The 15,745-nt window shown below is 37.8% G+C and overlaps 1 protein-coding gene across 1 annotated transcript in view; it reads left to right on the top strand.

Moving 5' to 3' along the window:
* LOC129446963 (neural-cadherin) overlaps window positions 1–15,745 on the top strand; it is a 273,221-nt gene that overhangs the window by 186,762 nt on the left and 70,714 nt on the right. The window contains 2 exon segments of the mRNA XM_055208521.2: window positions 1,075–1,259; window positions 11,210–11,436. Coding sequence (XP_055064496.2) covers window positions 1,075–1,259; window positions 11,210–11,436 — 412 coding nt within the window.

Genomic DNA, 15,745 nt, shown 5'->3' with positions numbered 1-15,745 from the left:
CTTTTTTTACTTCTTCTTCCTTTTCCTGCCATATCATTACATCATCCCATCCATGCTGTTAATGTGTTTCTCTACAGTGTCTTTCTGCTCTCTTGATCTCACAGATTTTCACCTATTGTATTTTTTAAAGGGGTCAAGGGATCTCTGAGAACATTGTCTAACCCTTTCCTCTGCTTTCTTCTCAGCAACTATCCTCTCTCTTGCTCTTCTTTATTTATGTTTTGCACTTTAGTTGAGGGGGTGTACAATGGTCAGATGATCCTGTCAGGGCCAACTGCAAACTAAAGACCTCCTGATCACATAGGCGCCTGAACTCTCTCTATCTTTCTCTCTCCCTTTCTCAGGCTTCCTCTCCCATCTGTCTCAGAATGCATAATAAATGATAAAAACAGTCACATATTTGTGTGTGTGTGTGTGCACGCGTATGTGTGTGTAGAGATAAAGGGAGGGAACATAGAAACATAGAACATTGAAAACTCAGAATGTCACTTTAAATTATAACTGGAATTTGTCTGCTCTTATCTTCCCCACAAATATTTTGCGCATATGAATATAGTAAACATAAATATATTCAACAAGCTTGCATACGAGTGTTTGTTTGTATTATGCTGTTCAATTTTGGGACATATTGAGTTTAGATTGTTTTATGGGTGAGGTCAGTCAAATTTATGCTTCAGTGCATCTGCCATCCACAACTTGTTGCAATATGTTTTGTTTATTAAAGTTGAAAAAGGAAAAAGCCTCGCAGGCGAATGATGCAACCTGCCATTTTCTTTATTGCATAGTTTTTCCTTTCTTTACCCAAGAATCATCCTCACCATTCATTCTAGACACTCATTTCAGTTACACTGACATTGAATTTACATCCTATCAGAATTGCTGTCATGTCACTTAGTTGTTTTTTCCTCAGAAATATTTGTTGACATTTTTGTGCTGAAAATGAAATTTTTGCTCAAAAAAATGTCACAGAGTTAAATACCTCTAATTTAAAAAGAGCATCAACAACCAAATTAGATGACATTTATTGAGATTATAAATGGTTTCATCTTTTTCTTATTATTTTCACACCTGCAGTAATTTTGTCCTGAACAAGCGGACAGGGTTCCTCATTATAAAGGAAAACACACCACCCGGGAGTTATGACTTTCAGGTGCTAGTCTCAGATGGGATATGGCCAGACGTGGTCTCCAGCGTCAAGGTGAACGTGAGGGAGCTACGGGACGATGCCATCTACAACTCCGCCTCTCTGCGAATAGCAGGTAGAGGTCATCTTTACCTTTTATGGGTCATTGCATGTCAATTTAAGTTAGAGCCGGGAAACCATTTCAAACACATGTCAGCCATTCAACATCATAGATGACATTGATGTAATACTTTCATCATTTTTTCTTACACACTTGCATACTAAATTAGGATTGGCCTTTTCTTTGCATTAATGTAACCATCTATAGTCATATATATATATAAGGGCTGTCAAAAGATTAATCGCGATTAATCGCATACAAAATTAAAGTATGTGTTTGAATAATGTATTTGTGTGTGTATTATGTGTAATTATTATGTATATATAAAAAAACACTTACATGTATACATTTAAAGAAACATTTTATTTATGTAATTGTTTTATTTATATATAATATAAAATATATCAAAATTTAAAAAAATACATATATACATGTAAATGTTTCTTAAATACATACATGCATGTGTGTGTATTTATTTATACAGAATAATTACACACAGTGCACACACACATATATTATGCAAAAACAAACTTTTATTTTGTATGCGATTTATTGTGATTAATCTTTTGACTGCCCTAATAAATGAATGAATGAATGAATGAATGAATGGATGGATAAATAAATTATATATCATATTGGTAAGCAAGGAATAGCTTCTTTCTTAGAGATTGTTGAGTTTATGAGATGAAAGTTTTATTTATCTTGTTCAAGTATTATCTTGTTTTAGGTATTCATATAGTTTTGTTGTGGAAGAATTTAAAGAGAAAATACTTAATCTATGTCCACTAAAAGTGGTTTTGTGAATGAAGCCAGTTTAATAAAAATAATTTATCCAGAGCTTTTGTGCTGGGAGGTGTAGGTTGTTGCCAGGTGAGGTTGAAACCACAGGTGTGTAGAAATCCTTAAAGGTGCAGTGTGTAAATTTTAGTGGCATCTAGTGGTGAGGTTGCGAATTGCAACCAACGGCTTAGTCCACTGGTCATCCCTCGCTTTTGAAACACATAGAGAAGCTACGTTGGACAAACATGTCATGGTCGGAGACAACTAAGTACAAAAAATTGTCCGTTAAGGGCTTCTGTAGAAAAATGGCTGCACAAAATGGTGACTTCCATGTAGGGGGACCCTCGGTGTATGTAGATATAAAGGTCTCGTTCTAGGGTAATAATCACATAACAGTTCATTATGAAAGGTCTTTATACACCCCTGATAATATAGTTTTGTATATTAGTTTGCAATTCTGTCAAGAGATACTTCTAAAAATTACACACTGCACCTTTAAATGTGTTTTAAAAGAGGAGGTGCATTTGCCTTACCCTAAAGTTGATTCAGCCTCTGCCCATGCTGATTTCTCTATATAACTATTTAATTGAGTAACATTTGTGACGGGAAAGAGACAGAATATGTGTTACTGTATACGTTGATATTCGGACACCGTTGTCACCTGTAATGCAACTAATGTGGCTTTAATTATGGCTTCTCGTAATGAGCTCTGTTTGAACCACAGTTTATAGTAAAGTAGATGTAAAATATGTCCATTGCTTATCTCCGTCATAGACAATACAATATTTTGATTGACTGGATTTTGAAATCAGGAGTTAGTGTTGATGGTTTCATATTGTGGCAGTAAAACTTGTAGGTATTGACTTTGGCAATGACATTACGACTGCCAGCATTTTAATGAAAACAAGAGTGTGCAGAGATGACTTCTGAAAATGCACTATTTCCTGAAGATTTTGTAGTCTTAAGGTTATTAAAGTGGGGGAAAAGGGCCTTGTGGGAGACGCAGAGACAGAATATAAAATGTTAGCCAATAGCAAACTCATATAAACCTATAAAGAGATTTCTCTGATTTCAGCAGTGCAGCTAAATTTATGGAAGGCACAGAAAAGTGCAGTTTTTTTCTTAGCTCATTTATAAGTGCAGTCGTTAATGTTGTATGCTTGTTTTAGCAAACATTTTAATTTATGAACGTGCTTAAACAGGCATTTCTGTCATTGTCTTTTAGTGTGCTTAACTTAACAAATGTGTGTATTTATGCAAATAACTCTTTTCTGTAAATCCACTTCAGACTCTAATTTAAACTGTTTTAGTGGATTAAGTGAGGCTTAAAAAATAGTCAGAGTTTATTGCATTTTAATAGCTTTATCTATAATCTCACTGTGAGTTGTGCAATTGGATATTTGTCCCATATTTTGTGCCCATATAAGTGTTTTTTTACAGTGAGTGCCCATACAAGCAAGTGATGAACTATTATACATTTATGCATTTGATAAATGATTTTATCCAATTTTATTAGAGTAGTTTTCATATTGATTTCATAAGTTTTAGAATATTTTTTTTTATTTTTAAGGTCCCGTTCTTTCTGTGTTTTTGAAGCTTTGATTGTGTTTACAGTGTGCAATATTGCATGTGTTCATGTTTCATCAGTGGCGGCCGGTGACTTCTTTTTCGAGGGCGCTCGATGCCGAGTTTGTCACAACATGTATGTAGCCCGTCATGTGTGTGGTTCTTTATTTCAAAATAATATGTGTTCTGCGCGTCAAGGTAACCTATGTGCATCACGTGTCTTGTCAAAATAAGTGCCTGCTGCAAATGCATCTAAATGGTTTATGATAAAAGAGATGCTCGTGTTTGCCAGATACTCACATAATCTCATGCGTAATTATTTGTTTACTGTTAAGAGAGTGTATTGCGTGTATTATCTGAACATGAGCGTCTCATTTATCATAAACGGTTTTGACGCGTGTGCAGCAGGCACTTATTTTGACAAAACAGATGATGCAAATGGTTTACATGACGCAACAAACACATATTTTGAAAACACAAGCAACACACATGACACTACAAACTAATTTTGAATTTGCGCCACATGGATGAGCAGTTACGAGCTGCCACTGTGTTTCACGTGTAAAAACTCAGTATTTTACACAATTTACTTATCTCAAAACCGCTGCACTGCAAAAAATGTGGTGTTAATTTTTTACACATTGTGTGTGTCATGCCATTTAAGGCGTTATTTCATGTTAAAATCAATAAAAGGGACAACACAAGCTGTATTAAAAACAGTGACAGGAGTAACGGGTTACAAAGTAATTTTGTTACGGTAATTCCACTACTTTTAGCGCTAATGAACCTGTAACTAAGCTACAATGTTAAATCAGAAATGTCTTCTCTGCAAGTGTTCATTTATCACAAAATAGAGTAACGCGAGTAACCAACTCATTTACATTTCACTAATTGTAACTGCATTACTTGATTTAAAAAAAAAAACTTTGTTACAGGTTCATTACCGCTAAAAGTAGTGGAATTACCGTATTGGAATTACTTTTTAACACAACTTGTGTTGTCCCTTTTATTTATTTTAACATGAAATAACGCTTTAAATAGCATGACACACACAATGTGTAAAAAATTAACACATAATTTTTTGCAGTGTGTTTTCACTGTCCTAAAAATGAGCTGATGTCTCCCTATGAAGTCTCTCCTTCAGAAATACATAATTGATTGTGTAGTTTGTTTAGTGTGTTGTGATTCAACAGCAGCTTAGCTTAGTAGAGCCGTTTGAGCCAAAGCTGGCGACTGACATATTCCTGCGGACAAGTTTAGTCAAAAACTATTTTATTGACATCATTAAATGGGACGTAGAGGGCTGTAGTCCAAACCGGCCGTTTGCTGTATTCTGTTAAAGAAAATATCGCCTGGCAGTGAACTTTGAGCTTTATCACTTTGCAGGTATTGTTTATGCTTTAACAACAACATTACACACTAACTAAAGTTTGAAAAATGGGATCAGGAAGAAACTGTGTGTTCCCTGGGAAACAAATCCCTGATGTTGGTGATCTCGTACTGTACAGTTGTACGACAGGAGGACAGTTTGTTAGTGATGTAACCAGGACATAATTTACATTCAGTCACTCTGCTAGTTACATCATCTCACTGAAATTTTCAATTTTTCAATGCCAGCATGTGCTAGTACTACAGGGATTGTTATAATGTATGTGAAAGTGGCATCAGCCGGTGGAGGTGTGTGTTAATGTTCATGTCAAATATTTAATTTCCCTGGAGCCCTGAATTTTTGGGCTAACTGGATGTTCGTCTTTTGTACTATTTACTGCCTCCTTGACATTTAAAATCCCATTTCGGGAGCAAATGTTGCAGACAGTGGAGACCTGTCCTAATGCTGCTGCTTTGAGATTATAGTTTGTTCTGTGCGTCTTGTGAAGGAAACTGATTGTAACATGAAATATGAAGTAAACTGGTACTGTGGTTCTTTAGACCTCCATGCTATCTCATGGAGATAAGTGAACGAGCACACATGTCTACAAACTCACACAAGCTCACGCATACACAAAGAGCATGCACACATTCACACATAAACTACAACATTCTGTAGGACAGGTAACATAAAGAGCTCTGGGCTGTTTGAGGTTGAACTTTTGATGCTTCTGACTTTTAAAATGTCTCAGGTTTTGATCCTCATCTGGCTAACCCGTAGTCTTGTCAATAAAGAGAGAAATTGGGAAAACATTGGCATTTATTTGGATGGATTAGCTCACCAACGCACAAAGATGTATTGACTGCCAGTCATGCCACACTGTCCTCTAAGCCAGTGCTAGCTAAACGTTTGATTTAAGCTGTGTGTGTGTGTGTGTGTGTGTGTGTGTGTGTGTGTGTGTGTGTGTGTGTGTGTGTGTGTGTGTGTGTGTGTGTGTGTGTGTGTGTGTGTGTGTGTGTGTGTGTGTGTGTGTGTGTGTGTGTGTGTGCGTGTGTGTGTGTGTGTGTGTGTGTGTGTGTGTTTCCATCTGTTTATGGGTATAAATATTCTCTTTGTTGCTTTGCTGCAGACATGGTTTTGGAGCATGATAAATGCATTTGACAGATTGAAATGCATGCAGATTAATCTGTTTTAAACATTTTGTCTTGCTTACCTACAGGTTTGCTTTATACCGTGTTCATCTCTCATGCAAGCATTCCTATGTGTTGGACATAGACTCTAAAATGTATTTTCTGTCCTCTGTATGTTTTATGTGTCTGTGTGTTTAACATCCAGAAAAGGCATTAAGCACATATTCTGCCTAACTCCCGTGGGAATGAGAGCAGGTTTGGTTTGATCTGGGCTTGGATCAAAGCCAGGTGTGAGGCTGTTCCCAGCTGTCATGATGAGTCTCCTCTTCATGCACAGCTCATGATGAGAGCAGACAGACACCCTTCCTGCCCCTCCAAACATAATTACAGTTTCCTTCCTTGCCCCCACCTAATGCTGAAGCGATTGACATACTTTAGAGCTAATGATTCATTTGTATAATGTTTAGGTGTCTGTGGTGTACGGTCCTGAACGCTATAGTTGTAATAAACGCCTGTATAGCATATATAAACGCTATATAGCATAAACGCCTGTAAACTTACTTTATAGACCTTGGTTGGTGTAGATGCACTGCGTAAATAAAAATAAAAAAAGTCCGGTGCATGTTCAATATGTTGTGCTGTTGTGTATTTGGGTTGCACCTTCCCCCAAATGTTTAGTGGAGAATAAACTCCAGAAGGCATGAGTTGTAAAAATGAAATTATAGATATTTAGACAAAGATATAGACAGTTTTTTGTTTCTAACACACTGTCCCTAATTTCGGGGTATAATTAAATATGTAACATTAAATTTACCTCTACTTTCTTGCAGTAATATACTGTCATTTAAAAACACCTCCTTTATGATAAAATCTATAATTGCGAAGCTAAATGACTGCAATTCTCAAACTAAACGGAAAACTGCATGAAGTCAATGTAGCATGTCTGCTTTGTTCTTTCATTGGAGGTAGTTAGCATAGACTCCTCTGTGTAAGTAAATGCCCTCTAAAACCTAATATGTGGTTGGATAACACTTGACGGCAATAACTGCAAATAAGTTGTAATTTGGCATGAGCTCTGCTCATCTCTGTGAAGGAGTCTTATCCCACACATAATTCTGACAGATTGGTAGGTCTTCGAGCATGACGTGTAATGTTTTTTTAGGTTCTGCTCTATCATCTCTGTTGTATTTGAATTAGGATGTTGACTATAGACCTCTCCAAAACTTACCTATTATACTTCAAATTCATCTCACACTCAGATACCCAGACATTCAATTTAATAGCCTGATACACAGCAGAATTCATGTTTCCTACAAGAATGACAAGTCGTGCTTTAAAAGAGCAAAATCTCACTATAAATTCACATTATCACAACCAAGTTTTCCTGTAAATTGAATATTTGATGTAGGGGAGAACCGAGGCGAAAGTAAAGCGGGGCGAAATTACCAAAATGACTTCCTCCGAGCTCTGATAACATTTGCATTCCAAACTGTGACAGCATCTTCAGCACGCAACCCTTTTCAGAGCTGACAAATATTGCATTATTTCCTTACCATTTTGCGCGTGTAGGTCCGGAAAGCTGTTTTCAACAATGATACTGTAAGTAAATTCCTAAAGCGGTAATATTTTTCTTATAACGCGTTGTGTTTCTGGTTTCATGTGTTAAAGTACTGATCAATCTACAGGTTATTTAGTGCTCTAACACATCCTGAAGTTGGACTTTTCAGAGTTTTTCGAAATTAAAGTAAATCAGGTTTAAATGTCAGGAGTTCCTGTCGAGACGAAAGTAATACTTGTTACTTTTGTCCCGCTGCTAATACTGTTGCATTATGTTAAAATGTATTATTCTGATTTGCTTTAATTTAATTTTATAGTGTTCAAACTGTTAATTTAACATAAATTAACATTTCAAATTTGTACTGTCGGGTTGCTTTTGAAACATTTGATAAAATCATGAAATTTTAAATTAAAATGTAATTTCATTATTTTTTGCAAATATAAATTACAAAATATGTTTGCAGTTACATATTAACAAGGTCATAGTCATTTATATGTACTAAAATCAAGTGTAACACAAAAATCTATTGTGTTCTGTTGTGTTACTTTTGATCCACCTGTGTGTTATTTCGTCCCTGCCGACAGAGTCAAAAGTAACAATGCGCTACTGATGGTACATTCACACGGGGCGAAAACGTTAATGCTTGACAGAAGGCTTGTCTGAAGCGTGGCCAAAAGCCAATCACAATGACCGCTAAACATGCTTCGGTCTTCCATAAACGTAATTGGCTGGCTCTGCCTAGGTTATTTGCATAAAGCGATCTGATTGGCTGACGCACGCGTTGCTGCTTGAAAAGTCGAGAAATGTTCAACTTCTGGCACGAGCAACGGCACTGACGTAGCGCCGATGGATCCACAATTCAGTTCGGCAACGCATAATATCACCCATTAACTCTTTCACCGCCAGCATTTTTCATGAGTTTCACAAAAGTTTAATGCCTTCCAGAAAATGCTCCTTTTTAAATATATAAACATACAATATATGAATTAAAAGAATAGACCCTCTGCTTTCAAACAAAAAAATCCGTTTCATCCTACCTTCATGTGTTCTGTTTTTATCACCTCTCAAATATGTGTAGGTTTCATCAAAAACACAACATTTTGAGCAAAAAGCTGAGATAATTCCATTTTTGTGAAGGACTTTTGATAGAGATCAGATGTAGAGTGATCTTTAAAACACACACGGACATACAGCTGTTTGCCCTAGGGCAATACTTCCGTGTTTTATAAGTTGCGGAATATAATAGCGGTATTGCAGATTGACGAGATAACTCGTCAATGGCGGGGAAAGAGTTAAAAGTGAATGGGAAGCGTCAACACTTATGCCCTGTGTGAATGTACGGCTCTCCTGATTTTGCCAAGTGGTTGATGTCCTCAGGGCAACATTATGTTGACCCTGGGACAACATTTCAATCAACCAATTAAATTTCAGAAATAAGTTTACAGACTTAAAAACAGGATTTGCTGTTTCTAGACCATTGTTTTTCACTTATCATGTCCCTCTGATTTTAGGGTTGGGGGTGGCTTTAGGTTTTATTTAGAAAAATGATGTCCTTGGGTTAACACAATATTTTGCCCTGAGGACATCTCTCATTTGGCAAAATCAATTCAAGCATAAAGGTATCGTTATGTTCAAAGTGAAATTATACTGAAGCCTTTTTACATTTTTTCAGAATTCCACCTGGTATTGATAGTTAGTTATTGACTACAGAAAAAATATATCTCTGTCTAAAACATAATCTTTTAAAATTAAGTTTTCTAAAAAATTGTACTTTCGCCCCTGCTCCCCCCTACTCATTTTACTACAGATATAGGATAACTTGCCTTATACAAAAAGTGTCATTTTGACTCATGAGATATTCGACAATTCTTGGGGATAATCCAGGTCTGTATAAGGTATAAGCATACCATGAGCGATTTAAAGTTTGCTTGCTGAGCAGTTTCCGGCTTGCTATTACATTCTTGTTGTGAAGTCATGAACGTTGACCTTAGCTGATGCAAGACATGAATACAGATACTGTATATAAAAATTGTTTGTCTGCCATCTTTTGAAACTTTTTGACTGGTATGACACTTAGGTATATTTGTCAACACTCAAGGGGTTTTCAAAAGTCCTTACAAATAGCCTCGTAACCTGTATTCAGATATACTCTATGTACTCAATAACTGAATAAGTCTTAAAGCTTTATTTCTGAATCTATTAGGTGGCCATTTTTCAAAAAGATTGCATTGCAATAAAGCCTACATGTCTCATTGTAACATTTTATACAGTATTTGTATATTATATTATAATGATTTCTTTATTTCAAAATAAAAGAGTGCTTGGGTTTTGCAGGCAACTCCTGTTGTATATGCGATTTTGTTTAATTATATGCATTATATTTCTTCACTGAGAGCAATATGCAGTTAAAATGTTAAGGACGATGCTCAAGTGTAGTTCAAGTGTAGAGGATTGAGTTAGCAGGGCAAAAGTTCATGCTAAATATTTTACCTTGTAAGTCGCTTTGGATAAAAGTACTGTAAATGTAAAAGAGGAGGGCACATTTTTATTTCTCGGGGCTCAGTATACATTAAACAAAGCATACATTTCACTCACATACTCATTATGGTATGTATCATATGTCTTCTGTTTTTAAGCACAGTAATGAATTTAGCATGAGATGCCGGTAAATAAATGACTGACCACTACTACAGTAACTCTTGCCCTCAGAGTTACTGTAACTCAAATGCATTAAGAATTCAAAACTACTTAAGTAGTTAAATGTTGTCTGTTTCATTCTTGCAGAACATACTACCTCCTTTGTTTTCCCAAAAAGGGGTTCAAGCTAAAGTCACTGACCAAATTCCCATGTCACAGTCGTTATTTAAGCTGGAAAATCTCCTCCAATTTCCTCAAACATGCCCTTCTGCTTTTGTGAGTTGTGAAGTGTCAATGTGAGCCATAACACCCCTGCCACTCTCTAAAACTGGACCCAAGGGAGGCTGACTCAGCCTGGGGACAGACTGTGCATGGAATCTCTCTCAGCTGGTCTAACACCTCCCCTGAGGCTACCAGTCAATGCCCTCACAGTCCCACACTGTAGTGTAAGCATCCCAATTAAAACAGTCCACCGGGTGTAGGAGAAAATCACACCTCCAAAACCAAAAAGTTGAACGGTCACGATACTGTATGCCCATGACGTTCAGAGGCAGAGGCCAAATTTTGACGTGCCATGAGCTGTGACCACAACAGTAAAGTGAGGAAACCCATTACCACAGTGACAAAGACTTGACGCATGCAATAGTTCGAGCTCTTGCTCTAGACTTTTTTTGACAGTGCATGTCAGCTGGAGTTTGAGGGAACAGCCACTGGCAGGCACTAACCTCACTTAATGACGAGAAGATGTGTTGACGAGTCGAAAACGTGACCATGCATTTTTCATGAGCTCTCTGTTCTACGCTGTATTAAAAATGGAGCAGTTTTTTCCCTTCCTGCATGCTCTGGGGTTCTTGTAGCTCAGGTCAGATTTCTACGCTTCTGGTTTCTTATGTGTCATATATTTGTATATTTCTGTTTTTGACAGACATTTCCGCCACCGAGTTCATGGAACGTCGTGGCAATCTGAAGAGCAGGTACGAGCTGCTGGGCGACTTCCTGGCAGACATGCTGTCTGTTGGAGCAGACGACGTCAACATTTTCAGTCTGGCAGAGGTGCGGGATAGGACTCTGGATGTACGGTTCTCCATTCACAACGTCCCGTTTCTCAGGGCTGAGAAAGTACACGGATACCTCGCTGCTCATAAACAGAAAGTAAGGCTTTTTGACGGGATGGTATTATGGGTGACCTTGTATCAACCTGTTTTTCTCTATCCACCTGTTAAGCACTCAAAAAGCATGAGCTCTTTCAGATGGAATGACTGCAAAATGAAGCGCAGATTACATTTACTTTCACTAATTCATAAAGTGTCAAGACCTGGTGTACCTCATTGTATATTATCAATGACGCTTAAAGCTCAAGTCACGAGTCTTTGACTATCTTTTGCTTTTTATTAATTTATACTACTCTAGACTTAAGCTCTCCTCTTCTTTAAAGTAGATATGTTGTTAAATGTGAAAGAGCCATGTGAATGTGAAGTGAAAACGTTCAGCGCGTCTGAATCTGAATGCGTCAGGCTCGCAGAAACATTGATCAGATTCAATTATGAAGTGCAGAGAGGCTTGAGAATGGCTCGGTTAGTTATAAACACTAAGATGGTGAATTGAGGAGCTGATGGAAGCCAAGGGTTATTAATGATTGGACGTCTAATCCTGGAGAAAAGCGAGATAAAACTTTGTGAAAGGAGGTATAGCGGACTCTCACAATCTGTCTCATTTGCTTGCGTGTCCAGCAACTGCTTTCATTACTCAGAGCCGAAAGTTGCTGGAAAAGAAAGTGCACATTTAGAGAGTTAATTACAGATGAACTCGCTGATATGGAAAGAAAGCCGTATGTCTCCACCCATAGTAATTGGAGAGATTTCAGGACAGGGAATGAAAAGATATTATTTTAACGAACCAAAATTGCTATGATTTTGTTTAAAGTGATGATGGAAATGCATGTGCACTATCAATGGTGTGGTATACTGTAGGAGAGATCAACCAGCGCTTGCTCAAGCTCTGATCTACATGCATACGCCATTTCCTCTGAATCCCGCGTAATTGTGTTTTTCTATTTTTGGCACTAATGACGGTTGAACTCACTGACATGTCTGTGCGCTGGATGTGTCAAGCGGGGCGCATGATGTCGTCTTACAAGTAGAGAAACAGAGCTACCGAAAAAACAGCAGGGGAGCGACACATTGAAGCCACTTTGTGTCTGTAACTTTTAAATGATTCTTAATGCACCACCATGATCTTCACCAATCCTATCTCTTCTCCCTGCTTTCCAACTCCCTCCGCAGCTGCCAAACGCGCACTTTGAAGAACCCAGGATTTCCCTGCGGACCTGCTAGGATGGGCGAAACGGATTTTTGGCGCACATCGCTCATTTCCCAGGGGTGCACTCTCATATCTTGCCCTGTAACACACCCGTTTGCAATATACACACGCTCAAAACGCCTTGTGAAGTGTCAGATGCGGCACAAAAACACACTGTTGAGTCAAAGTTTGAAAATAAAAAAACAGAACAAAGTCTCCCTATGGTGAAAGTGAGTCCTGATGAAAGAGTAGCAGTCAATGATAAACAGAGAGAAGGAAAACGTTTTTTTGGAAAAGCTTGCCGTTTGATGGCATGTTTGTGCTGAAATCTGATGGTGAACGTGTGAAGATGAAAGTTTAAAGGCGTCTTTAGCAGACGAACCTAAACAATCCTTCTCGTAAGTCTTGGATCAGATACTCAGAATAAAGCTATAGGGCAAAATCTAGAAATAGAACCTGACTAGTAAGCGGGTCGAAATGGTAAGCGAGCTTGCGCAGATGAAAAGAACAATTAGAGCTTAATCAGACTCGACTGAATCCTCCTCTCTATTACAGAGGAAAGGACATACATTTATTTTAATGCCTTGGCTGGATCTTCGCTGCCAGAGCCGTTTCGCACTGGCCTTTCTCAAACACACATCTCATCACCTCTGCTTTTGCAGAAGTCTTTGTAATTACATATCAGTTGTGAAGGGTTTTGCCTCTGCCCTTTTGTTCGACTTCATTCAGTCTTCGACTCTCACACACCCACACTATGCTTTGTTGTTTTTATTCTTCCCCTTTTTATTTCGCTCAGAATAATTTTGAAATTACTAGTTAGTTTGTTGCACCTTAAGTGCCATACGGCGCCGCAGCTCCCATCAATCGCCTGTACTTTTATGTTAGTGTTGTTTTGTCAGCTTTGCTTTTGCAAGGCTGTAAAGCCTCAACCATGTAAGGTGGTGTCAGGTGGTCCTCTCTGTGTTCCAGACTGAGTCTCACGTAGCAAAACACCCTTTGGTGATTTTTGAGCACATTTTTCACAAATATAAAATATGCTTAAGAAACACATGCTGTACTGAATCATAAAAATGAAACATGGCCATCGGTCCAGCCTGAAGGTTTGTGCCTGTGAGCGGGGAGCAGAAATCAATCACATACCCTTGTACCTTTTTCCCTGTGTGGATGTTTGTGCGTACACGTAGGTTTATCTAAAATGTTATGCATGTCATCACAAATCTAGTAAAACTGATTTGTTGACTGGGCCTTGCTATTTAAAGGCTCATACGTTTTAAAGGAAAACACCACCGTTTTTCAATATTGTCCTGTGTTCTTACCAGGGTTATTATAGTAAACGAAAACTATCACGAAAACTGAAACTATTAGTAAAAACATTTTCGTTAACTGAAATAAAATAAAAACGAAGGTTTCCAAAAAAAACGCAAACCTAAATATGCTACAACTATAATGTGGACCTGCAAAACGAATTAAAACTAAATAAAATTTAGGAAAACATAACTTGTGTTTTCATTTTTTAAATGTTATTGGATCAGCAGTTGAACACTCGTATTACCGGATCATAAATAATCAGATGTTGCTGGATCATTAATGACCAATAGGTGGCAGACTAATGTCTCAGCGTCATGTGATGTGTATGACGCTGTCCGGGCACTGGATCCCTGCCCCCGAGCCAACAGGCCCGTTCAGAAAACATCATCTCATTGCTAACGGTTAGTTTATTAACCCAACCTGTCTTCTGCTGGCAAACCCTTAAAATAACTGAAATTATTTCAGTGTACTGTACACCGAAGCATTTAAACGTGGCTGAAAATGCTGACGCTAGCTTGGAAGTGTTAGCTGACGCTTTTTGGTTGCTATGATACAGAATGTCCCCTTAACTAATCTGATACTATTATATGCTTTCGCGGATAATCAACAATTGGTTTAGTCAACAAATAATTATATTATGTTAGTACAGGGATGTCTTCTGGTACAAAAATGGACACTCATACACAGAACATTAAACTTTGCATTTATTTTCAGTTGTTGTGCATAGACATAAGTTTGTACAACTAGGATGTGCTGATTCAATCAAAATTCGGCTGGGTTATTTTTAACCCAATGCTGGATAAATATTAGACAGAAAACATGCTGGGTTATAAAAAAACCTATGCTTAACAACAACCCAGCCGAATTTAGATTGAATTAGCAAAAAAAAAAAAAACGGTAGTTACACGAGAAAGTATGGCGGCACAAAATAAAACGTGGCAATTTTTTAAGTGGATAAAAATGAGATCTATTTTGTATGGTGGAAGAGCACTTAGTTTACAGCACTTCGACCTCAGGTGCAGTAATATTGAGAAACCGTCTTTAAATAGGGAAAACATGGAAGTTTTTGGTGGCTTCTAAATTAATCTCTGTTTGGATCGTAAGGAATGAATGGGACTGGGCTAAATGCTAACACATTTACGATGTGCTGTACATAGATTAAGTGAACGCATTAAAAAAGATAGGTAAGTAAGTTGAGGTAAAAACATAGTAAATATGGAAAAACTGTGGTGTTTTCCTTTAAAATCTAAAGATAGTATTAAAATCATTGTTTCTATTCGAGATCCTAATTAATATAGCTCCAATACGTCCTCTGTACATCTCTTAGGTGTCCTTCTGCACAATCATGGATTCTCTGTGGAATAGTCATCCTCAGGGAATTCTGGGTATTGTAGTTCCATTCCCTATGGGTGCCAAGGCGATCTGTGAGAAATGAGCTGACAGTAGCATCGAGCAGGAGGCCGAGACGAAACTCCAGTCTTTCCTCCAGGGATGAGGAGAAGGAGAGAAGAACAAAACAGAGAGTGACAGTAAGAGAAATGAGAGCGTCCAGAAAAAGGATTAGTCGTGGGAGTAAGTGTAGGCTTCTGTTACCTGAACCTAACTAACTCGTATTAGGCAGTGGTTTATTAGGTGTCTCTGAGTGCAAATGAAATGTGAGACCTCAGTGTTGCATTGTTTAACTTTCAAGGTAATACTTGCAAATCACCCCCTCAAGTAAGCATGCACGTGGGAGTCGGGCCCATGCGCACTGTTGTGAATCTCAAGATTGAATGCGTGTGTATGTTACAGAAAGTCCAACAACCCTGAGAAAAGAATGAGAGCCAAGTGTGTGTGGGTGAAAGTTTAACAATGT

This window comes from Misgurnus anguillicaudatus, chromosome 21 (assembly GCF_027580225.2).
Source record: "Misgurnus anguillicaudatus chromosome 21, ASM2758022v2, whole genome shotgun sequence".
NCBI classification, from domain to species: domain Eukaryota; kingdom Metazoa; phylum Chordata; class Actinopteri; order Cypriniformes; family Cobitidae; genus Misgurnus; species Misgurnus anguillicaudatus.
The sequence above is the reverse complement of the archived record's forward strand: the minus strand, read 5'-3'. Positions and strand labels throughout refer to the sequence as shown.